This window comes from Polypterus senegalus, chromosome 16, assembly GCF_016835505.1.
Source record: "Polypterus senegalus isolate Bchr_013 chromosome 16, ASM1683550v1, whole genome shotgun sequence".
NCBI classification, from domain to species: Eukaryota; Metazoa; Chordata; class Cladistia; order Polypteriformes; family Polypteridae; genus Polypterus; species Polypterus senegalus.
This window is the reverse complement of record NC_053169.1, coordinates 29,405,356-29,430,006: the sequence shown is the minus strand read 5'-3', so window position 1 is coordinate 29,430,006 and position 24,651 is coordinate 29,405,356. Positions and strand designations below refer to the sequence as shown.

Here is a 24,651-nt window from a genome sequence, read left to right as displayed (position 1 = left end):
GAAGTGTGTGTGTGTCTGTCTGGCCCGGAAGTGAGTGGTGGAATCGAGGTAAGGGCTCCTGCTCCGAGAAAACAGGAAACTCACTTAGCCGCTAAGAATACAAGCGAGGCCAACACATCTGCAAAACAAAACCTCCGAAGAAAGACAAAGTCGCTTAGCCGCTAACATTGGCAAAACAGTATCCCTTTTACTTTCCCTCCACCGCTAATCCACAAGCGATGAGAGCACATTGGCAAAACAAATCCTCCTAGGAGAGAGATGCCCACAGTAGTTCCTTTCAATTACCTGACATTTTTTTTCCTGAGGATTTCAATAGTTTCTAGGACCTCTGGTTTTTTACAGCATGTGCTTACACAGCTAGTTATACATATTTATTTAGTCTATGGATTATTAAGGAAAACTACACGAGTTTGAGTTTCTGAGCTTTCTTTTCTGTACTTCCTGTACCATATGTTCCCAGCTCACTTACCATGAAAATGATGACATCATGAGACATTTAAACTTTTTAAGTGTAGCATTATACTGTATATGAGAAGTTCCTATTGATAATGCACCACATGAGAGGCTTGGCATCAAACTAAAAGAACTGGCTGACACAGACAACAGAGGGTTATGATGAGAGGAATCTTATCTGCAATTGGTGATGTTAAGAGTGGTACCCCATCAGGGTCAGTGCTAGCATTTTATATAATATATACTGTGTGTGTATATATATATATATATATATATATATATATATATATATATATATATATATATATATATATATATATATATATATATATATATATATATATATATATATATAGTATAGTACAGTGGGACGCAACCTTGTTAATAGTCATTATTTTCCTGTATAAATCGTTGGTTGTTACAATAAAAAATGTCAGTTAATATATCATATAGGAGACACACACAGTGATATTTGAGAAGTGAAATTAAGTTTATTGGATTTACAGAAAGTGTGCAATAATTGTTCAATCAAAATCAGGCAGGTGCATAAATTTGGGACCACAAAAAAGAAATGAAATCAATATTAAGTAGATCCGCCTTTTGCAGAAATTACAGCCTCTAAACGCTTCCTGTAGGTTCCAATGAGAGTCTGGATTGTGGTTGAAGGTATTTTGGACCATTCTTCTTTACAAAACATCTCTAGTTCATTCAGGTTTGATGGCTTCTGAGCATGGACAGCTCTCTTTAACTCACACCACAGATTTTCAATTATATTCAGGTCTGGGGACTGAGATGGCCATTCCAGAACGTTGTACTTGTTCCTCTGCATGAATGCCTTAGTGGATTTTGAGCAGTGTTTCGGGCCGTTGTCTTGTTGAAAGATCCAGCCCCGGCGCAGCTTCAGCTTTGTCACTGATTCCTGGACATTGGTCTCCAGAATCTGCGGATACTGAGTGGAATCCATGTGTCCCTCAACTTTGACAAGATTCCCAGTCCCTGCACTGGCCACACAGCCGCACAGCATGATGGAACCACCACCACCATATTTTACTGTAGGTAGCAGGTGTTTTTCTTGGAATGCTGTGTTCTTTTTCCTCCATGCATAACGCCCCTTGTTATGCCCAAATAACTCAATTTTAGTTTCATCAGTCCACAGCACCTTATTCCAAAATGAAGCTGGCTTGTCCAAATGTGCTCGAGCATACCTCAAGCTGCTCTGTTTGTGCTTCCTCTGCATCACTCTCGCATACAGCATCTCCTTGTGTAAAGTCGCGAATGGTTGAACGATGCACAGTGACTCCATCTGCTGCAAGATGATGATGTAGGTCTTTGGTGCTGGTCTGTGGTTTGACTCTGACTGTTCTCACCATTCATCGCTTCGGTCTATCCGAAATCTTTCTTGGTCGGCCACTTCGAGCCTTAACTTGAACTGAGCCTGTGGTCTTCCATTTCCTCAATATGTTCCTAACTGTGGAAACAGACAACTTAATTCTCTGGGACAGCTTTCTGTATCCCCCTAAACCATGATGGTGAACAATCTTTGTCTTCAGGTCATTTGAGAGTCGTTTTGTGACCCCCCATGTTGCTACTCTTCAGAAAAAATTAAAGGAGGAGGGAAACTTACAATTGACCCCCTTAAATACTCTTTCTCATTATAGGATTCACCTGTGTATGTAGGTCAGGGGTCACTGAGCTTACCAAGCCAATTTGAGTTCCAATAATTAGTTCTAAAAGTTTTGGAATCAATAAAATGACAACGGTGCCAAAATTTATGCACCTGCCTGATTTTGTTTGAACAATTATTGCACACTTTCTGCAAATCCAATAAACTTCATTTCACTTCTCAAATATCACTGTGTGTGTCTCCTATATGATATATTTAACTGACATTTTTTATCATAACAACCAAAGATTTATACAGGAAAATGATGACTATTAACAAGGTTGCGTCCCACTATACTATAATATATATATATATATATATATATATATATATACACATATATATACACACACACACATACTGCTCAAAAGAATTAAAGGAACACTTTTTAATCAGAGTATAGCATAAAGTCAATGAAACTTATGGGATATTAATCTGGTCAGTTAAGTAGCAGAGGGGTTGTTAATCAGTTTCAGCTGCTGTGGTGTTAATGAAATTAACAACAGATGCACTAGAGGGGCAACAATGAGATGACCCCCAAAACAGGAATGGTTTAACAGGTGGAGGCCACTGACATTTTTCCCTCCTCATCTTTTCTGACTGTTTCTTCACTAGTTTTGCATTTGGCTACAGTCAGTGTCACTACTGGTAGCATGAGGCGATACCTGGACCCTACAGAGGTTGCACAGGTAGTCCAACTTCTCCAGAATGGCACATCAATACGTGTCATTGCCAGAAGGTTTGCTGTGTCTCCCTGCACAGTCTCAAGGGCATGGAGGAGATTCTAGGAGACAAACAGTTACTCTAGGAGAGCTGGAGAGGGCCATAGAAGGTCCATAACCCATCAGCAGGACCAGTATCTGCTCCTTTGGGCAAGGAGGAACAGGATGAGCACTGCCAGAGCCCTACAAAATGACCTCCAGCAGGCCACTGGTGTGAATGTCTCTGACCAAACAACCAGAAAGACTTCATGAGGGTGACCCAAGGGCCCCATGTCCTCTAATGGGCCCTGAGCTCACTGCCCAGCAGCATGCAGCTCGATTGGCATTCGCCATAGAATACCAGAATTGGCAGATGCACCACTGGTGCCCTGTGCTTTTTACAGATGAGAGCAGGTTCACCCTGAGCACGTGACAGAAGTGAAAGGATCTGGAGAAGCCATCCAGGAGGATTTCTTTTTCCCATTGAGATCTGATGTGTTTTCAAAGTGTTCCATATTAGTGGGTCTGACGCTAAAGTAGTTGCAGCCTTTGATTATTCAGTGTTTGCCAGCGTGTCTGATCTGCTCGTTTTAAGTTGTCATTATTAAAATACAATGAAGGGGGAAAAACTGCACAGAGAAAGGACAAAATATAATGAAAACAACAAAAGAAAGTTAAGCATTTAAATCTATAGCAAAAGCAGATTTATAAATGTCTTATAAATGTAAAAATCATGCTGCTATGCTTTTCTGAATGTTGAAGAAAAAAAACATACCAGCTAATTAAATGAGATCAGTGCTATCAGGTGTTGTCACTGATTAGGAATCTGGTTGGAACAAAATCCCACAGCCATAGGTGGTCCCCAGGACCGAGTTTGAGAAACACTGATGTAGAGGAACCATAAGCTGTCAGCCGAAATGATAGTATTGTTCAAGTTATGCTTTTTAGTAAAAGCCAGATTTACATTAGCAATAATTTAAGTATGCCTCAGCCACGCATTTCTCAAACTTTGAATGCAAACTGCGGGGTAGATCAGCACATATATAAAAAGTGTGGATGAGCAGGAATATGTGAATCGCAAGTGAAATCCCAATATCAACACACAGATGGTCAAGGTGTTTCCCGAATGCCATAACAGCAGCAAAGCAATTCTCCTAAAAGTATGGCTGTAAATCATTTGTTAAATAAACATGCCCGTTATCGGCTTAATGCTTATACAGTTTGTGTGTCACAGTCTTTCCATCTGACGTTCATTACAATATTATTCATAATATTGCAAAATGGCAGAAATTATATACAGCTTAGCACAATACCTTTCATTTATATGTCATCCTTCTTCTGCATTATTATTATTATTGTTTGCGGTGAAGCCTCAGCGTTAGTATCAGAAAACTGCAAAACATTATTATGAGTGTTAATTTGTGGCAAGGGGTGCCACAAAAATGTGACTTCATTCTTTCTAAGGATGTGGCCTCCTATTCCTCGCTGCAACCGGGACTGAGACACTTAGTAAATACTTCTCATGTCCCACTCTGAGGTAGGACATACTCTTATCCCAGTGTGACTTTTAGTGCACATTCTAGGAGTAATTCTTAGGCATTTGATAAATATGCATCCTGTTCTGAAGCTTGAAAGCAGACTGTAACTTTTCATTTTATGTAGGGAGTCTGCATTGCTTTTCCGTTTTGCATTTTTAGCCAAACAGAAGTTGCCTGCTTTAAATAGCCACCATGAGTGATCTGAATTATGAGTTTATAAATTCATTATTTGCATCTAGGATATGCATAGACTTTAGTCAAACTTTTTTAACGTCATACTGCATGTCACAGGAGTTTTCTTTTTGTCCTGGTCATCTTCCAAAGAAAGTACAAAGGGTGATACTCAAAAACGTTATTTGCCCTGTGGTAGTAATACATACATTCATAAACCTTGTGCCATTTATTTTATCATCACTATTCATTAAAAATGCCTTTCAGCTAACACAAATTGCACTTTTCATGCAGTGTTCCATAAAGAGGACTCTCTGAGGTGTCCGGATACAATAGAATACATGATGGTTGATTTGCCATTTACAAAACCAGCCACTGGCACAGCATTGACTAGGTGGGAGGCAAGTTGCTCTGTTTTTCAAGAGCAAGTACTAAAATGATAAAAAGAAATTTAAGATTTTAAGCAAAAAAAAAAAACACACAGACAAGTGTGTTACTGACATTTTGAGTCAGAACTTGCTAGCAGACACTACAAAATAAAAATGAATTGACGTTTGTCACTGGCAAGCTGAAGGTACATGCAGACCAGCTTGTACACTAACATAGAATAGCTGCTGCTCGGATGGTTTGGACACATTCACACACCACACAACTTCCAATTAGTTGCACAATCTTTTTCCAGAGATTTCTGAACATTTGGCTTAAAAAGAATTAGTATATTTGAATGGAAGCGTTACGACTTCTTCCTTGTGGCATATGTCTATAGCATGTACTTATTACTAATTAGAAGTACAATACGGTTTGTTTGTAAAATTGGTCATGCAGATTTGTAGTACATGTTGTGTGATTTAAAATGTTATCCTTCCTGCTTTTAATGAATGTGCAACTATAGTGGATGGTTCCCTAAATAAGCATGTAGTGAAGTGGTTTTTAGTGAGGCTTCTTGACTATATTATTTAACCATTACAGTGTCAACTATACAAAATGTGTGACTGTTTTTGTTAGGAGTCTTGCGCTATGCAACTTTGCAAAATAAGTGACCTATTACCATGCAGTCTTTAACTTACTGTAGTCTACGTATCGTCTGGAAATTCATGTTTGCATAAATTGTTATTAAGTATGTTTTGAAGTCAGGTGTTTGGGGAAACAACCTTCATGTTCAGGGCTCCTGTATAAAACTTCTTTACAACAGCTATACAGCGATTAAATAATTTTTCTGAATTTAATAATTATGATATCCACTTCCTAATCTTCCAAAATGATGAGCCATTTTTAAATCACCACCAATGTGCAGCATCCACTTGAATGATATGACGGCAGCCATTTTGAATCAATATGCTCACCACACATTAAGCGCGATTAAGCGTCTCTCCTTCTCTCGCTCTCTCACGGTCTTCATCAGCAATTGGAGATGATAAGGGTGCCAGAATGTATAAGGCCATGAATTATAATTTAGTCAGGACATTGGGGAACATTCCACTGTTTTTGAAGGATACTCAGGGATCTTTTATGACCACAGAGAGTCAGGACTTTGGATTCATGTCTTATCTGAAAGAACAGCACCATTTGTTTGTTTTTAAACAGCACAGTGTACCCTATCACTGCATTGGGTCATTGGAATCCACACACAGACCACAGGGCAAGCACCCCCAACCCAAGCTTTTCCTGGTTGGTCTCATATTAGTCAAGCTTTAAATAAAAGAGCTGTTAAGCATGACCCATTATTTCATGCATGTACAAGTGCTGCAAGAATTTTTTACATATAAATAATTATGGCAAATTACTTTAGTGTCCAGATTATAGAATCAAAATAGTTAATACTACCTTATAATGCAAACAAAAAAAAAAAACCAACACAGCCATGCAATGACAAATGGAGGGTCCACTCCACAGATTCTAAGCCAGTGTCACTGGCCATCAGTATCAATATCCCCTGGTAATTCTGCACACAGAAACATCCTCCAAATCCCATGTTTTTCAGAGACAGCCCTACACATATTCTTAGTGTTAAGTGAAAGGCCATCTGAGCTGATCTTTATTAAATCCTCTAAAGCTGAAATATTAAGTAAACTGCTTACTTTTGATTTTACTCCGTTTTGAGTAGAAATGCCAAATTCACACTGTGTTGTTGATCTGAACTAAATGCAAAACTTCCCTGAAATATGTACAGCAAGGGCCTTTTGCAAAACAGTTGTAAGACATGTCTGCAATCTAGTCTTTGAGAAGCAATTTAAGAAATCTACACTCAATGTAAACTACTCTACATCACTCATTTTTCACCTGACCAGAGAGTTAATGTCATCCCTTCCACAAGTGATGATGCCCAAAGAACATAAATCATAAAGGAAAAAAATTAAACTACCATACTAAAGCAAATGCAATTACCACTAAGTCTGTGACACAACTTTTGTCTGTCTGTCTTTGTCTGTCACCCTGCTGTACAACATCCTGACTTTGTGGAGTCCTGTGTGTTGCATGAATTATGGATCTTTCCATTCCTTCACATTGTCTTCTTTACACTTTTGGAATGTCATAACACAGCTTTTAACTGAAGCCATAGCTTGAAAAAAAATAATCAGAAAATTGCTCCAAAATGTATGAGCTTTGAGATGTCATGGTGTAACCCAACAATCATACTTTCCATGTACTTTGGAAAGTGTTTTACTCTCCCATTAAAACCAGTATTTTTTTTTAGATGGCAGCAATGTGTGCCACATGATGCTATAGAGCTTTACACTGCCCTTTCCGTGACTTCTTAATTGCATTTTGCCTTTGAGACAAACAAACCTCTGAATCAACTCCCTCTCTTCTCTATACTTTTTGAAAAGGCTTCTAAGTCTTTTGCTTGAGTCAGTCGACACTTGTACTTATACTGGACATTTTTCTAATATGAACAGGTAGGATCAACGTATCGACTAGATTACTGTAACGCACTCCTCTCAGGACTGCCCAAAAAAGAAATAAATCATTTGCAACGAGTGCAGAATGCAGCTGCTAGAATCTTAACTAGGAAAAGAAAATCCGAGCACATCTCTCCAGTTTTGATGTCACTACATTGGTTACCTGTGTCATTTAGAATTGATTTTAAAATCCTGCTTATAGTTTACAAAACCTTAAATAATCGGTTTCATCTTATAGATCAGAATGTCTTACACCTTACACTCCAAATCGTAACCCTTAAGATCTTCAAATGAGTGTCTGCTTAGAATTCCAAGAGCAAAACTTAAAAGAAGTGGTGAGGCGGCCTTCTGCTGTTATGCACCTAAAATCTGGAATAGCCTGCCAATAGAAATTCACCAGGCTAATACAGTGGAGCACTTTAAAACACTGCTGAAAGCACATTACTTTAACATGGATTTCTCATAGCTTTGTCTTAGTTTAATCCTGATGCCCTATGTATTCAAATTATCATTATTATTTATAGTATTCATATTCATAATCCGTACTAACCCCTACTTTCTCTTTTGTTCTTTTTCCGTTTTTCTGGGGTGGCGACCTGCACCACCACCACCTGATCAAAGCACCGTGATGTTCCTACATTGATGGATTAAAGGCCAGAAGTCCATATGATCGTCATCATCAAGTTCTTCCATGAGAACCCTGAATACCATGAGGACTGATTGAGGTCATTTATGTTAGGTAGAATGTCTAGAGGGGAGCTGGGTGGTCTCGTGGCCTGGAGCCCCTGCAGATTTTATTTCTTTTTGCAGCTGTCTGGAGTTTTTTTTTTTTTTGCTTGTTTGTTTTATTTCTGTCCTCCCTGGCCATTGGACCTTACTTTTATTCTATGTTAATTAGTGTTCCCTTATTTTACTTATTTATTTTGTATTTTTTCTCTTTCTCCATCATGTAAAGCACTTTGAGCTGCATTATTTGTATGAAAATGTGCTATATAAATAAATGTTGTTGTTGTATCTTCAGAACTGTAGGCAATGATAGAATTGAAGCATCAAAATCTGAACCATGGCTTTAAGGATCCCTTATTGAAATAAACAATGTAATCACGCACTGCCGTGTGATGCTTTTTTCCCCTCTTAGATCTACAACTAAAGTTGTTAATTTCTAAGAGAACACACAATGTCCATTCATCCATATTAGAAGCCTGATTATTCAAAAATACAAGGCCACATGACTAGAGCTTACCTCAGTGACACTGGGCACAACTTGTGACAGGATGCCAGTCTACTTTCAGGTGTACTTGCTTACACAAGGTTAAAAAAATAGTGGATGAACTAATCCGAATATCCTTGAGTGCGTCAATAAATCCCTCATCTCAATAAAAACAGAAAACATTGTTGTGACACTTTCCCGAAATGGTAATCTACTGTCTAAAACAGGAAAAATAAGTTTTCTGTGTAAAGTGAAGCTTCCCCACTGTCTCCAGTACAAGAATACTAAGCACATACCATAGTCTATTACCAAAATCCAGGCTCAGACACATCGTTTCTCACAACCTGATGTCTTCACTAGGAATGAAAAGATATTGCTGCAAAGATGTTTGCCATTAATTTAGTAAAAGAGGGAGAGGAATACCATTCACTTTCAATAAATTAAAATTAATAAATCAATAGTCATATAACTTCAAAAAAAAAAAAAAAAAATCAAGCACACCATCACTCACCTGCTTAGCTTTCGTTTTCGAGTAAGTATCAGACAGTGGTTTCTTCTTTTCTTTAACAGCAGTTTTGGAAAACAAATCTACAAATTCATTAAAATCAATGGGTGGTTCTTCAATTTTCTCCCATATCATAGATCCACTTTGTTCCCTATAATAAAATAAAAGGCATGAATTTACAAAAACGTTTCTCAATGAGGCAAAAAAAATTCTTACGGCGTAAAAGCTCGTGAAGCGCGGGTAAACGGCGGGAGTAACTATGACTTTCTTAAGGTAGCCAAATGCCTCGTCATCTAATTAGTGACGCGCATGAATGGATGAACGAGATTCCCACTGTCCCTACCTACTATCTAGCGAAACCACAGCCAAGGGAACGGGCTTGGCAGAATCAGCGGGGAAAGAAGACCCTGTTGAGCTTGACTCTAGTCTGGCACTGTGAAGAGACATGAGAGGCGTAGAATAAGTGGGAAGCCCCCGGCCCCATGGGGCGCCGCCGGTGAAATACCACTACTCTTGTCGTTTTTTCACTCACCCGGTGAGGCGGGAGGGGGAACCCCGCGGGGCTCTCGCTTCTGGCGTCAAGCGTCCGAGCCACCCTCGGACGCGACCCGCTCCGGGACAGTGGCAGGAGGGGAGTTTGACTGGGGCGGTACACCTGTCACACCGTAACGCAGTTGTCCTAAGGCGAGCTCAGGGAGGCCAGAAACCTGGCCATCATTCATCATCCATCATTCAGTCAAAATATTATACAAAAATACATGCTGCTGTATATGCTTTTGGATAATAATAAAACTAACACCACCAAACCTCTAGCATCCATGCTTGCAGCCCGGCCTTATTGCCCAGCCTACTGCTTTCTAGTATTACCGGTGTTTTTGGAGGTACTCAAAGATTTTGTTTAATGGAACTGCATTTTTTTTTTACAGTGGTTGGACAGAGTGATAAACATTTAAAAATGCCAAAAGGATAAATCCTACCAGCAACAGGTAAGACAGACTCTCAGTGCACTAAATATCCTATTCTAAATACCACCCACAATTCTCATCTAAATAAATTACTTAAAATCCAACACAATTTTAAGGGTACCATATAGAGTATGTACAGGCTGTACTCTTCATTTATACTGAGAACTTCCCAAATAAAACTGAGACAGTTTAATGGAATAATGGTATTAAATTCCATCAGTTAATAAGATGGTAATAGTGCTGCATGTTCAGGAGATTGACAAACCAGCTATAGGTTTTTGACTTTTACAATCAGGAAAACTTATAATCTACTAAATTTTTGATTTTAAATAAATCAACTTTACAAGAATCATTCTCTTTTTGTAACAAGTTGTAGCAAGCATTGAACTTCACCTTTTTAAAGACATCCATGATTTATCATTAAGCATCATATTTTATAACAGTGGCAGCTTATAAATTTACTCCACTTCCCCAGTTCTCACCACTTGCACTATGTAGTAACACCTTTCCGTTTTAAAGTCCCAATTAGTCAACAGTTAATCTGGACATTTTTTTTTTTAATTAATCAAAATAAACTTTAAACCAGATGGGATTACCAGACTATAACAACATTTGCTTTTGTTTTTCATTTAAAATAAAGTGCTATTACTTTTTTGCATGAAGTTGTATCCTTGTCCAGTAGAGTGGCTTCATTGGACGTGGGGGTTCAACCATCTCTTTCCTTGCTCCTTTGTCTATTCCCAATCCTAATACAAACAACCCAGGTGGAACTAAAGGTGGAAGAGATCCAAATCCACCTGGAGGAGGAAGAGGAGGACCAGGCACCAAAGGATGTCCTGCAATGCCAGGAGGTGGTGGAGGAGGAGGAGGAGGAGGTCCCGTGCCTGGAAAAGGAGGTGGCGGTGGAGGTAGAGGGGGCCCCGTGCCTGGCAGAGGAGGTGGCGGCGGAGGCTCCATGCCCGGTAGAGGAGGTGGCGGTGGAGGAGGTGGAGGACCCATGCCCGGAAGAGGAGGTGGTGGCGGAGGAGGTGGTGGCCCCATTCCTGGCAGTGGAGGCGAAGGATATGAGCCATGACCCAGTACAAGAACATTAGGCAAAGGAGGAGGAGGAGGTGGTGGTGGTGGTGGTGGTATACTTCCCGGTAAGGGGGGAGGGGGAGGTGGCATCAGTTTAAGATTGTCAGACAAACAAGGAGTCTGTGTGGGTACAGTGCCATCAGAACACATTAGATAATCTGGCAGTGGCGGTGGGGGCGGAAGATCTCTTTCTTCTAAATTAAAAGGCGGTATACACTGTTGTTGCTGCTGTTGTTGGCAGGTGCAAACATGACCAAGGGATGTCTTTGGGGTCAATAAAACAGAAATTTCAGAATGATATGTTAGTGCCTCAGATATCTGCGGAGACGAAGATGACCCTGAATTTAGATTTAATGGAAGCTGTGGAACAGGCGAAGATGCTTCATCTACTAAAGGCACTTTATATGCATCATCAACAGGAGAAGTCTGTACAGATTTTGCCTGCAAACTACTAAGAAATGTCCTTTCTTCTATTTGAAGATCAACGTCACAAACACATTTAACAGTTACATCTTCATCCCCAAACACTTGATCTGTTGTGTTTACATCCCTCTCTAGAGGAGTGTACTGTTTCTCTAGTTCTGCTATTTTTGTCCTTAAATCTTCAATGGTCTGCTCAAGTTGCTGAATAACATTGACATGTTCTTCCTTGAGCTGAACCGACTTCAGCATTGATTCTTCCTAAAAGAAAGAAAAGTAAAATTTTCAAATGTACATAATGCTTTTTTGTGTCAGATAAACAATCTTAATTTCTTCAGTAAAAGCAACAGAGCCATGTTAGCTCAAAAATGTCTTCTGCCTATAATCCGGAGCCACAACTACTTGAATCCAGGACATACACCAAGAAATTGCTTACACATACATTCAATTTTACTCAGCATGAATGACAACATTTCATCGTCAAAATGGTTATAAGTGCTGACAGTCAGGTATGTAGATGTATTTATTTGTGGAGGAAGATCAAGGGATTTCCTCAGTTGTCGTTTTTAGTCAAACTGGGTGTGACTCACAATGGTTACATGAAGCGTTCCTCTCTCTCTCTGCCAATTTTCACTTTTTTCCCTCTCCAAATGTAACTGGTGCTGTAGCATACATTGTACACTTGGTGACATAAACTTAAAACAGCTGGCACTGTAAAAAAAAATAAAAATAATGACATCTGATTGTTCTAAAGAGATAGCAGAAAATATGAAACCGAACCAAAATCAGTCACTGCAATGTACACATAAGGGACATGCACATGAGGTAAACAGATTGCATTAAGCTTCTCTATACTGTAGAATAAATAAGTGCAAATACACAGGTGTTGCATTCAATGGACGTGTTAAATTAATGCAGGAATACCTTCATTCTGCTGCTCAATACCTCTTTATATAAATTAGTGAAAGCGTGCAATTCAAGTGCTTCCATACAGCTTACTCGATCAAAAACAGACATATACTTCCTAATGTGGTTTAAATAGTACTACAGTTCCAAATGGTTTCCCAACAGTCTTAATTTAAAAGGCTATACTGGTTTCATTTCTGTAAAATATCTGTGGTCATGTTTTTAGAAATCAGAATCTTTAAGAGACTTAAAAGGAACAGGGTTCCACAGCAATGCACAGAACTGTCACTATTCAAGCTTCTTTAATTACTAAGAGATGTGTTTGTAGGTCATGTTCTTTCTAACCACTTCCATGAGGGTCACACTTAATAAACACAACTTTCATCATCAAGGTATGATCACGGGGCAGTTTGAAAATTAGCTTCTCATGTGGATAACTGCTTCTGTTTTAAAACAAAAATAAACAAATACTGAATGTATATAAAATGACCAGTATGTAAATAAGCCCAATAAACTAATACACTCCTACCCACTTGCCCTTTAATACACGCAAAATATTAAAATTATATTAAAATATTAACAAAACATAATATATAAAATGGTAATATACTAAGCGTCAATATTTAGTAATTATATAATGCCTTGTATTTGACAGTGTGAATCAGTATTTACACCATAATGTATGAATACCTCAAACATAATCCAAACTGAAGACACATACAAAAACTCAATCTGTTAATTAGGATTTATGATCATAAGTTGAAACCAAGAACGCGGTAGTAATCCTCAATGAGCCTGAAGCTAAAAGTATCAGAAGTGGTCCAAATAACACATCATACCTGGATCTTGCCGAGAACTCAATTCTTCAGTAAAACATAATATAAACAGTAATATGGAATACAACATGGAGTGTAATGTAGTTTAAAAGAAATCCACATAGAGCATTTTCCTCTTATCTTAGGAAAAGACAGCGCTATATATGTACTGTATAAGACATTAATACATACACAGTGGCATGTCTGTAACTATGAATAGTTAAGTGGGCAGAAGATGAATTGGTCATCAAAATGCATAAAGTTAAAGATGGCATTTATTTATAGGTTAAGTAAGATTACATTTTTCTTTCCATCATTCACAAATTCACAATTCTTACACTGGGTATTTTCACATTCACCCTTGCAAAAGGCTTCTAATTCTGCAAGTTCCTTGGGACGTCTTGTATGTACTGCTCTTTTGAGATCTATCCACAGATTTATCAATGATGTTTAGGTCGGGAGACTATAAAGGGCAATGGCAAAACTGTCAGCTTGTGCCTTTTGAGGTATTTTATTGTAGATTTTGAGGTGTGTTTCAAATCATTATTTTGTTGTAGGACCTATCATCTTCTTAACTTCAACTTTTTTACAGATGGTGTGATGTTTGCTTCCAGAATTTGCTGGTATTTATTTGAATCCATTCTTACCACTATCAATGACATGTTCCCTATGCCACTGGCTACAACACAAGACCCAAGCCTGATTGATCCACCGCCATGTTTAATAGCAGTTGGAGACATTTTTGTCTTCTCCTGGAAATTGGCACCCTTTTTTCTGCAAACGTATCTTTGCACATTGTGGTTTTATTTTGACTTTATCAGTCCACAGGACTTGTTTCCAGAATGAATCAGGCTTGTTTAGATGTGCATTTGCAAACGTCAGGCATATGAATTTTGTGGCTAGGATGCAGGAAAGGTTTTCTTCTGCTGACTTTACCATGAAGGTCACATTTGTTCAGATGTTGCAGCATGGTAGAACAGTGCACCATCACTATAGGGTTTGCTAATTCTTCCTGAAGGTTTTTTGCAGTCAAACTTTATGGGATGTGGGTTGGAGGTTTCCCTTCTAGCAATCCAACAAGCATTTCTGAAAGAAAGTTTTCTTGGTCTCTCAGAACTCAACTTCGTAGGTAAAAACCATGGATGTCATTTCTTAATTAACATTACAAACTGAGCAAACTACCTGAAAATGCTTTACTATCTTCTTGTAGCCTTCTCCTGCTTTGTGAGCATCAATTATTTTATTTCTCAGAGTGCTAGGCAGATGCTTACAGGAGATGATGGCTGCTGATTGATAGGACAAGGTTTGCGGAGTCTGAGAATTTATACAACTTTGCATCACCTGGGGTTTCCCAACGATGACTGTGGACAAGCCAAAGCCCTGATAAGCTAATGAAGGTCTGAGATCTTGGGAAAAGGGACCTCAAATATCTTGGGGTGCTCAAACATTTGCACAGTGTCCCTTTCATTTTTTCATCATGCAATTGTTCAAAACAAAAACAATACACTAATCTTGCTTAAAATGCTGAAAAGCGATGTGTCCTCTTTAACTTTATGCCTTTTGGTGATCAGTTAAACTTCTTCTCACTTCACTATTCACAGTAACAGACATTTTAAACATGGGTGCCTAAACTTTTGCATGCCACTGTAAGTATCACAGAATAGAAGCTTTCTGAATACAAAATAAGTTTAAAAGGTCAGCTAATTAAAGGACAAGATCAATTACATGTAAAAATGACTACCTAATTGTAAAATGTTGTTGGGTAGAAAAGCTACAGTCACAATAAAGGAGGACAGGACTGATCTTGAAAACCTGGGGCCTAGCCTGAACAATGCTCCACCTAGAGTACATTTGTCTCACATGTGCTGAAACATCTGCCTATTAATCTGCGAGGTCACCCAGCATTCATTTCAGCCATCATCAGCCCTTGTATGTGCGTTTATGCAGTCTCCTGCTTTCATCTGTCGCTCTTTTCATCCTTGTAGGTCTTCTGTGGGTCCTAACCCTACTCTCTGGCAACTCAGTAGTGCCCATGAGACACCAATCCTTTTGCCATATAGGTCCAAAACTTAGTCATTCATGACTTAACATGATCCTAAACTTAAAATCTGAAGGGAACAGTCATTATAAATAATTGAGAGACAGCACATTGTACAGAAAAACAGAATGCTCAAAACATGTAAGCATCTAAGAACTTTGTAATGCGAAACAATGTTTATTCAAGCTCACAGCAAATTCCAAATGTAAAGCTGAAACTGCTGAAATGCTTAATGTTCAAAGGAAGAACCACTATATAGTCTTACTGTTTGTATTTTCCCATCCTTGCATAACTCTCAATAACACACTCTAATAGGACAGATCCTCTGTTTTACTGAGCCACCTTCAGGGAATTGGCTAAACTTGTTTCATCAGGTGCATCTGGAAATAATTTTGTATGACTAGCCGAGATGTCCTCTTGGGGTCAGAACTATGACCACAGCTAGTCAGGCAAAGTACCTAACGGCTATTGCAGATCCTGAATGTATACATTAATCACTTTGCATACAGCAGCGTGGTAAATGTAGGCAGGTATTCCAGAAGTGACCTTCCTTCCCTTATATGTGAAAAGTTAATTGGTTGGAGGCTAAGAATGTATAACGGCACTGTTTAGGCCCAGATCTAAATGTTAAGATTACCAATACATTAAAAAAAAAAAAGACCTAACTTTATTCACTCCCTAATACCCCTTTAATAAACTCAATGCATCTGAACCACTAAAACTAACTATTTATTCACAATCAATTTGGCTGCGTTTGTGTTTTGATCTTTATATTATATACTGTACACTATACTCTGTGTATAGTTTCCACCTTAATTAAAAAAGAACTTCAACACTGGAAACATAAAACATATTGAAATACTTCAAAGAAATTTTCCACTGTGGATAGATAAACTAGAAGATAAATTAAGACAGATAATTTAAAAAAAATGAAGAGAACTCTAACATGCTAATTTATAAAGACTTGAAACTTCCCAGCACCAGTAATGCTGCCTCCCATCCACAATTTCATATTCTTAAGGTGAGCAGTTGTAAATAAAATAACACTTTGCTTTAAAAATAAAGATATTGTGTAGTCAAATCTGTTTACTTTAGCAGGCAGTGCGGTAAGTGGGAATACAGATGAACGTGTAGCACACTTAACCTGCACTTTGTCCTTATGTACTGTGTGAAGTCATCTAGTGCTACTGCCGGGTCAATCAGCACCATAATAAAAAGTCGCAAAAATCTTTGTGTTTTCAAAACAAATCAGTATTTTATCTGGCCTAATTTAGAATGCAATACTGATAACATTTGATTTGGTACACTGCTCTGTCATTTTTTCACAAGATTCTCACAGGAATTACCATAACAGTTTATCCACTTATTGTAATTTTTCCTATCTAAATGATCCTACACAGCCTCAATTAGTCTGGGGTTTGGGTGCAAACGCGACCAGTCTAATACCATTAGGGTACCACCTGCAGGGTTCACCCCAGGAAGGTCTTAATTATGTTTACAGTGTGCATCAGATCTATGTTGTGCTGTACGATTGTTTCTCAAAATCTGTATAAATCAGTATAAATCTATATTATATCTATATCTATATCTATATATATTATAGATGTAACAAGATCTATTTAGCATTCAGTTGTTTTGACCAGAATTCCCCCACCACTGGCCGAAATGCATCACCAGACCATAAAAGAGTTGCCACCATGCTTCATGAAGGCTCAGGCCAGGCATCAGTATACTTCTTGCTAACTCTTGCTCTGAATATTGGGTCTCTGTATCTGTAAACCAACCATTTTAACAGTGACTTCACTGCTCCACAAGATTTTATGCCACTTTTTGTTCTCCATGCTATTTGGCAGTGATGCCCAGTCCTATGCCTGGAGATCACTGTGCCTGCAGGTTTTTGTTCTAATCAGTTTGACAATCATGAGGTCATCTTAATTGTCATTGATCTCATTGTTTAATTACTTAGTCTTTTTAACTATTCTGTATTTTGAACAAAGTGCTAACATGGGATTATATTGATAGGAAATGTACAAATATTCATATTTGCTACAGTTTTAATTTCCTGACTCTCTTTTGTCATTTTCCTATCGATTACATTTTTCTGTTGTGTTTTCTCCCTAAATTGTATATTACTAATGACAAATGACAATGAAGTATACACCACCGCACATGCTGAAAGGGTGTGACAAAGATGTATACACCACAGCAAATACACTCAAAGGCTGCAGATAGTTTAGCAATGACCCACTAGCATGGTCTTTTGTCAATAACATCTTAAATATCCAGTTCACCTGTAAAAGGAGAACAAAGATCATAATAATGAAAATTCTAAAAACCAAGATTAAAAAACCCACTAAAGTATCCAAGTATACCAAAAAAAAAGGCATTGTTTATTACCAGAAAATTTATCAAACCCATGCTTCCTAGAAATAAAATTTCTACATTTTTCATTAAAGTAAACCTCATACTACTGCTATTTTTCAAATAAAGAAGAAAAAAAATGACCAGCTAATTAAACGAGTCGCTGGTTACAAAAATGGTTGGAACAAATAACTGTAGCTACATGGGTCCCCCAGGACTTGGACTGGGCACCACTGCTTTGTCATCATCTTTGCATAATTGACATGTCCACTTTGGTGTCAGAGAGTAACTGCTGATTTTAACTTTCTGGTGTTAATCCCAAGTGAAACTCAGGCTTGGAATTGTATGTTATCATGGTTAAGCCCAAGTCAGACTCAGCGTGATATGCAATGATCCACTTTATAATGCGACTCTCAGGACAGTATTCTGCTGCCATCCTGTTGATAAAATGATAAAATAACATTGTGCTGGCAAAAATCGTGAATAGCTTTGTGTGTTTTGCCTCTCTAAAGTAACTTAACAATATTCATTAGTGGGGCAGAGATTCAACCAAAACACAATGGCATGTAAATGAGAAGCTGTAAAATCGGTTTTAGTTCAAACTGAAACCGAGACCATTAGTTAAAACAAGTAATAGAGATGACAATGTAATTTGGTCATCAGACATCGACACACTGAAGCATACAGCATTGTACGACTGAACTGCTATAGTATGTTTGGTGAATTTGATCACAATGGTTCACCATGGTGCAAGTTGGCGACAAGAGAGATGTCAGTCCCATAGCTCTGTTCACAATACAACAATGGTCGCTTGTGTCAGGGAAAACGTGGAAGTCACCAAGCCTTGAATTGTAGAAAGCTTACAATAAAACTAATGTAGTGCATCAGTTATCCGAAGTTGGCACCAACATTGTATTCTCTCACGCTGAAGCAACAGAAAAAATAAAATATCCAAAACAACTGCTTCTACTGTCCCGATTGCAACATCCGGCTATGCGTTAATGATGTTTCAACACAAAAAATACATATACTATATCTGCATCAGTACAGCACTGGACACTAGACGTAGCTTTCCAACCTTATTTATATTGACTTTTAGGTATTTACATGCTTCTGTAACAAACATTTTTTCTAGTTGAAAATAATTTAACGTTATTTACTAAATTTCTTCCAGGGTGGACAAAAAAAGTTGAGGTAAAATCAATGCTTTGTGTGACTGTGCAAGTAAAAGGTCTTATGTATACGCACAATAGAAGAGTCACACAAACAAAGGAAATTCTTGTCTCTTCTTCAATTGGCTCAGCAGTTTTGGAGAGCAGGGACAAATTTTTCATCTTAAATTGTGATCAGCTCACAGTGAAGTGCCAGAAAACCATAATACAGATGGACTGGCTTTCCATCCAGTTTTTATTCCTACCCTAGGTGCAGTTAGATAAGATGTACCTCTCACCAGACCAGCACTAAAATTGGAAGGTGTTTAACATGAATTGCCAGAAAATAAATAGCTGCTCCACCTTCTCCAGCCCACCATTAATTTATACAAAACTAATTAGACAACACCTATAGTTCCCTAAACAGGCTGCTTAAGTCAATTTCATTTTGCCGCATTCCTGCTGCACAAGAGTTTTGTGAACATACAGGTTTGCTAATTGTGTTCAGCATGCCCAAAACTTACAAGCTTCTTGACAATAATTTGGAAGCAAAACACAAAGACATGCATTCTCTGACCATAACATGAATAAGCTTAAAATGTAGAATTTTGCAGAAGCGGTTTCATTTTTCTTTTTTTATGTAAAGACAAGGCTGACAAATTTATGGTTCTTCTTTCAAGTACTGAATAAGTATTTTCACTTGGAAGACTTAAATCACGAAGGATTATATACAGTACATTCACAGTATCCCAATAAGAAATGGATAAGAGCCAATATATTTATCTGTCCATCCATTTTCAAGCCAATTTATCCAGTTAGATATACATAAGTAATATGACAAACACCTAGATTACTTGAATGTGAGGGAAAATATATATTATATATATATATAAATAATTTGGGTAGATGCAAAGCAGGTGGCAGATATGACAAGAAAAGTGAACACAATTGATGTATTAGCAGCAATAAAACTTTTTGCTGTTTGACAACGTGTTCTTGAAAACAGAAAATTTATGATGTTGCTCATTTGAAATCCCTCTAAATTACTTTTCCATATTAATCTTTAACGTAACTTCAATACTGTGTCTATATTCAAACCCATAAACCAACATCTTGCTGCCCTCTAGTGGATAAGAAACGCTTTTCCCCCGAACATGGAACTGGTGTATACAGTAAAATAAAAATTCCATCCATTACATACTAATTCAAAACTACATATACTGTACTCTTGTGATACTCGTTTTCCAAGCTACAGAAGAAAAGTGAGAATATAAACACAAAGCAAAAAGAACACATTTTGGATATCTCAGTGTGTAAATACATACTGTACAGCAAACAGAGTGGAAAAATAAGGCTATTCATCAATATATGAAAGCAGAAACATCACCCTTCCGATCTTGTGAGAAATTTCATTTATCCTCGAGGCAACATAAAACAGGACATTAACAAATAAGCAAACAAGAACCAAATGCAGCATTTATGGACAGATTGTACCTCCAGGTTTACTACTCCAGCATGTATCTAAGTGAATTACCATATTTTAGATATGCAAATTATACAGGGGCACCACTGAATTCCTCAAGGAATGTTGACCCCAAAACCCAATCCACATAGTAATGGCATTGTCATACCTCAGCCATACAGATTTCAGTCAGAGTGAATTTAGTGGAAGTAAAGGCAGGCATAGTATAGGAGAATATATTTTAAATTTTCTTAAATGTTCTTAAAATCAGTACTCTGCTGGTGTTAGCAAAGAACCAACATGAGAAGGTAGGTCAGGTTACTAGCCTCCCCCGGACTCCCCCCAGACATCCATCAGGTGCAATTAGTTTAGAATACAACTGCAAGTATACTGGTCAGAGAAAGAAAATTTGAATACATCTCACTAGTTTTAGCATCATTAAATTGGTTACCCATGTCCTTTAGAATCAATTTTGAAATACTACCAATGGTATAAAGCTTTAAATAATCTTGCTTCTTACTATATTTTGGAATGCCTGTCCCCTACTTTCTAAGTCATGACCTTAGATGATCTAATGGTGGTCTGCTTATTGTTCCAAGAACTAAGCATAAAAGACGTGGTGAGGCAGCCTTTTACTGTGCTACACCACAAATATGGAATATTTTCCTCCAGAGAGATTCCCACAGTATTCGAGAAGTGTCATTTTTAAAACTCTAAAACATCCACTTTTTTTAATTTAGCTTTATCATAGCAACATTTTAGTTTTACTCCTAATAGACTACACGTGTATAGAATTATCACATTCTTCATGTACTTGCAATAATCATTAATGTCTACCATTCTCTGCTTTCCTTTCCAGTTTTAATAGTGCTGGCATTTTGTGCACCACCAGCTGAACAAACTGCCGTGCAGCCACGGGTGATGCTTGAATGAAGGCAGGTGGCCCGGCTGTCCACGAATCCTCTGGATCAACACCTGGAAACAACAAGGAGTGGCTTAAGGACATTTACAGTACGTCTGGTAGAACACCCAGTGAGGAATGGGTGGTCTTTTGACCTTCAACACCCTGCAGATTTTCTTTTTCCTTCAGCCTAACTGAAGTTTTGTTTTTCCTGTCCTCCTGATCATCTGACCTCTTCATCGGGTGCATCTTTAGAGACTTACCATACAAGGACCTATTTTTACTGCTAATTTTATATCCATGTTATGCAAGTTCACATTGATTTTTTGTTTTTTTTCATTATTATACTTACCTAATTTTATTTGCTTATCGTTTCTTGCAACTATATCTTTGACTTCTTGTAAAGCACTTTAAACTACATCCTGTGTAAGGAAATGTGCTATAGAAATAAATGTCGTTTATTTTTCTCTGTTTTCAGATAAAAATTTTCTTTTCAAATGTCACCCACCTTTTTACAATTCATTACCATGTCTTAAACATGACTTTTATTTTTAGAAATTAGGCCTGCTCACTTTTCCTTTATTATCTCAAAGACAGAAAGTCAGATTAATGGGTCACCGTAAACAGGTATGACAGGGAGCACACGAGTTTGCTCCAAGATCGACTGATGCCCCATCAGGGTTAAACGCCACCTTGCACCCGAGACTACATGAAATATTTAACAGCAACCCTAAACCAAACAAACTAGAAAACAAAAATATGGTTGGACAAATGAGGTCTTCCTTTAACTGCTGCTTCAGTGCTGAAGAAGATTTAAGGCAAGGACATAGGTAAAGTCATGGGGTGTCCAATGCATCCAGATAAGAATGGACAGAATTTGGCCAATACATTTTTAGACATCATTAACATGGAAAACTTCACTGCCACCACCAGTGTAATGCAACTGTTCTTGAGATGCATTTATGTACTGCAATCTTAAATTAACCTTAGTGTAGTTTTTTTTTAAAGAATAAAATGGGCTTACTTGTTATTATAAAAGAGTAAGAATGCAATGTAGCTTAATGTCCCATACATTATACTGCACAATATCCTCATGGCCTACAATAGCTAATGGCTTTGGTACAACCAATTTGTTAATTAATATCCAGTTTTTACCAATAAACATAATTTACTCTTATTATACCAGACCAAAAATTACTTCTAATGTAAATTTTACTGTTCTGAGAAATTATCAACAAAAAGTTTAGTGGCTTTGGTATAGAGTTGTATCTCACCATTCTTCAATGGTTGCCTCACATCTTTGTAAATGTAGTATTTTAAAAATAACTGCTCTATAATAAACATGCACATATGAAAAGGTAAGAAACTGAATTTCTGGCAAACTTGTCATTTGTGCTGCATTTCTGTTTTTAAATATCAAAAAATTCATAATCTGAACCAGCTAGTGAACAAGTTTAAAAAAAAAAAAAAAAAAAGAGTGTGATAAGTAGAAGCAAAATACAATCGTAAAGTATACATAGACCCTGAGTACCTAAAGTTACAGTCGAAATCAGATATTTATTAATTTTCTTAGACAGAAACTATTGAGAATCTTTGAAACTGAAAATAAGAGCGCAGCAGGCAACAATCCAATAAATGGCCAGGTTCCTTTAACAAGAAATAGCTTCTAACTAAGAATGTGGTCTGAAGAAAAACTTACTATAAAAGCCCACATAGAACTGCTCCAAAAACAGAAATACAAATCAAATAACATACATACTAAAAGTTTTAAATTGTTTGAAAAATAAATAAATAAAAATATTTTTGCTCGGTACTCCTTATGGAAGCAGCTGATCTCAACTTGCCAAACTTTGCTGAATCACGGCCAGAGTCTAGCCACTAATGTCAGATTGTCTAAAACAGGCCAACATTTACATGCGCGGCACGAGTACAAAGAGCAAGAGGAGAGCAGACGCTAATCGTCCCATGTGCTGAACAGATTGAGGATGTGGGTACCGTCAAAGCTCTTAGTGCTATTAAGTGTAAGCAAATTGGTCAGACAAGGGTCACTTATGCATCACACGTGTGAAGTCCTTTGAATAAGAAATTCTCCAGAATCCCTCCCAGCTATCTGAACATTCATTTCTTTCCCCTCAAAGCTGTGGTTGCCATTTCTCTCCTAGTTAACTCCAAGAACAACCTTCTTAATTGCATTCTTTTAATCATAACCCAAGGACTATATTAAACAATACTAAAACTGTGGGCCAAATATAATTATTCAGTTCAACAATAAAGAATAAGAAACCCAAGTTATTTATATCATGGACTCTTTGGTCGACTCATGCTACTTATCTGCCAGGTGCCAGTTAAACATAGGAAATTACCTTGTCAGGCGAAAACTAAATACTAAAACTACAATACATAGATTTTTTTTTTATTATTAAAATAAATTGAATGCTTAGAGAGAGTAAATAAGGGGTTACATAAATTTAATGTACTAGTTATCCACTGGTATTTAACGCAAGTATGCAGACAGGTTTATCTCAATGTTTCAAAATCCCTCCCCCTAATTTGCTGCATCTGTAAAGCTATATTTATTATGTGCTACTTTGTAATGTATTCTTACCTTTGTAAAGTAACTTTTTATAATGGGTCCAGTAATATGTGTTAAACAGAATAAAGATTTGTTAGTTGAAACTTTTGGTAGTATTATGGCACTGTGGCTAGTATCAACACTGTACAGCTTCAGACTCCTAGGTTCAATTGCAGATGTGTGGCTATAGTTATAAAGCACATTAGAATTACTCCTAGGAACTGTACATAAAAGTCTGCCTAGGATAACAATCTGTCCAGCCCCACAGTACAACATAAGAAGTAGTTATGAAGCATCCTACACTTATTGCCAGCTAGGAGTAGGAGTTATCATTGACGTCACAAATTAATAGCACTCCAAGCCAAAAAGATGATAACATCATCACCATTTAAAGGAGCAGGAGAAGAAAAACAAGAAGGAAAATAAAGTAGGATATTATGCCAAGTTGCACATAACAGTTGTCATTTTGTTCACATTCGTTTCACATGTCACGATTTTACAGCAACCCAAGCCACAAAATGGCGCTCATGATAGCAGATTCATAAATCATGACGACAATTTGTTGTTTACTGGTGCTAACACACACATAAGAATAATATTCAAAGAAAGGAAGCTGAGCACTGGCTTTTGTGTAGGTATCTCCAAGACGACATCTGGGGGAGAGTGGTTATGTTCACATAAATGGTTTATGCCACACTCATGGAGTACTCCAGAGCCATGCTTTGAACGGGGTCACTTCTCAACAACATCAAGAATAATACAATTTCCATCCATGACCATTTGTGTGTTGATAGTGTAATATTGCTTGCGATTCACATACAAGAACTCATCCAAACTTGGGA

General features: G+C 37.6%; 1 protein-coding gene across 3 annotated transcripts in view; it reads right to left on the bottom strand.

The window, feature by feature from the left end:
- fmn2b (formin 2b) overlaps window positions 1-24,651 on the bottom strand; it is a 287,893-nt gene that overhangs the window by 193,217 nt on the left and 70,025 nt on the right. For all 3 annotated transcript variants that reach the window (XM_039737958.1, XM_039737959.1, XM_039737960.1), the window contains 2 exons: window positions 10,756-11,864; window positions 9,148-9,292 (listed from right to left, as the gene is read on the bottom strand). In XM_039737958.1, the coding sequence (XP_039593892.1) occupies window positions 9,148-9,292; window positions 10,756-11,864 (1,254 nt within the window). The remainder of the gene's footprint in view (window positions 1-9,147; window positions 9,293-10,755; window positions 11,865-24,651) is intronic.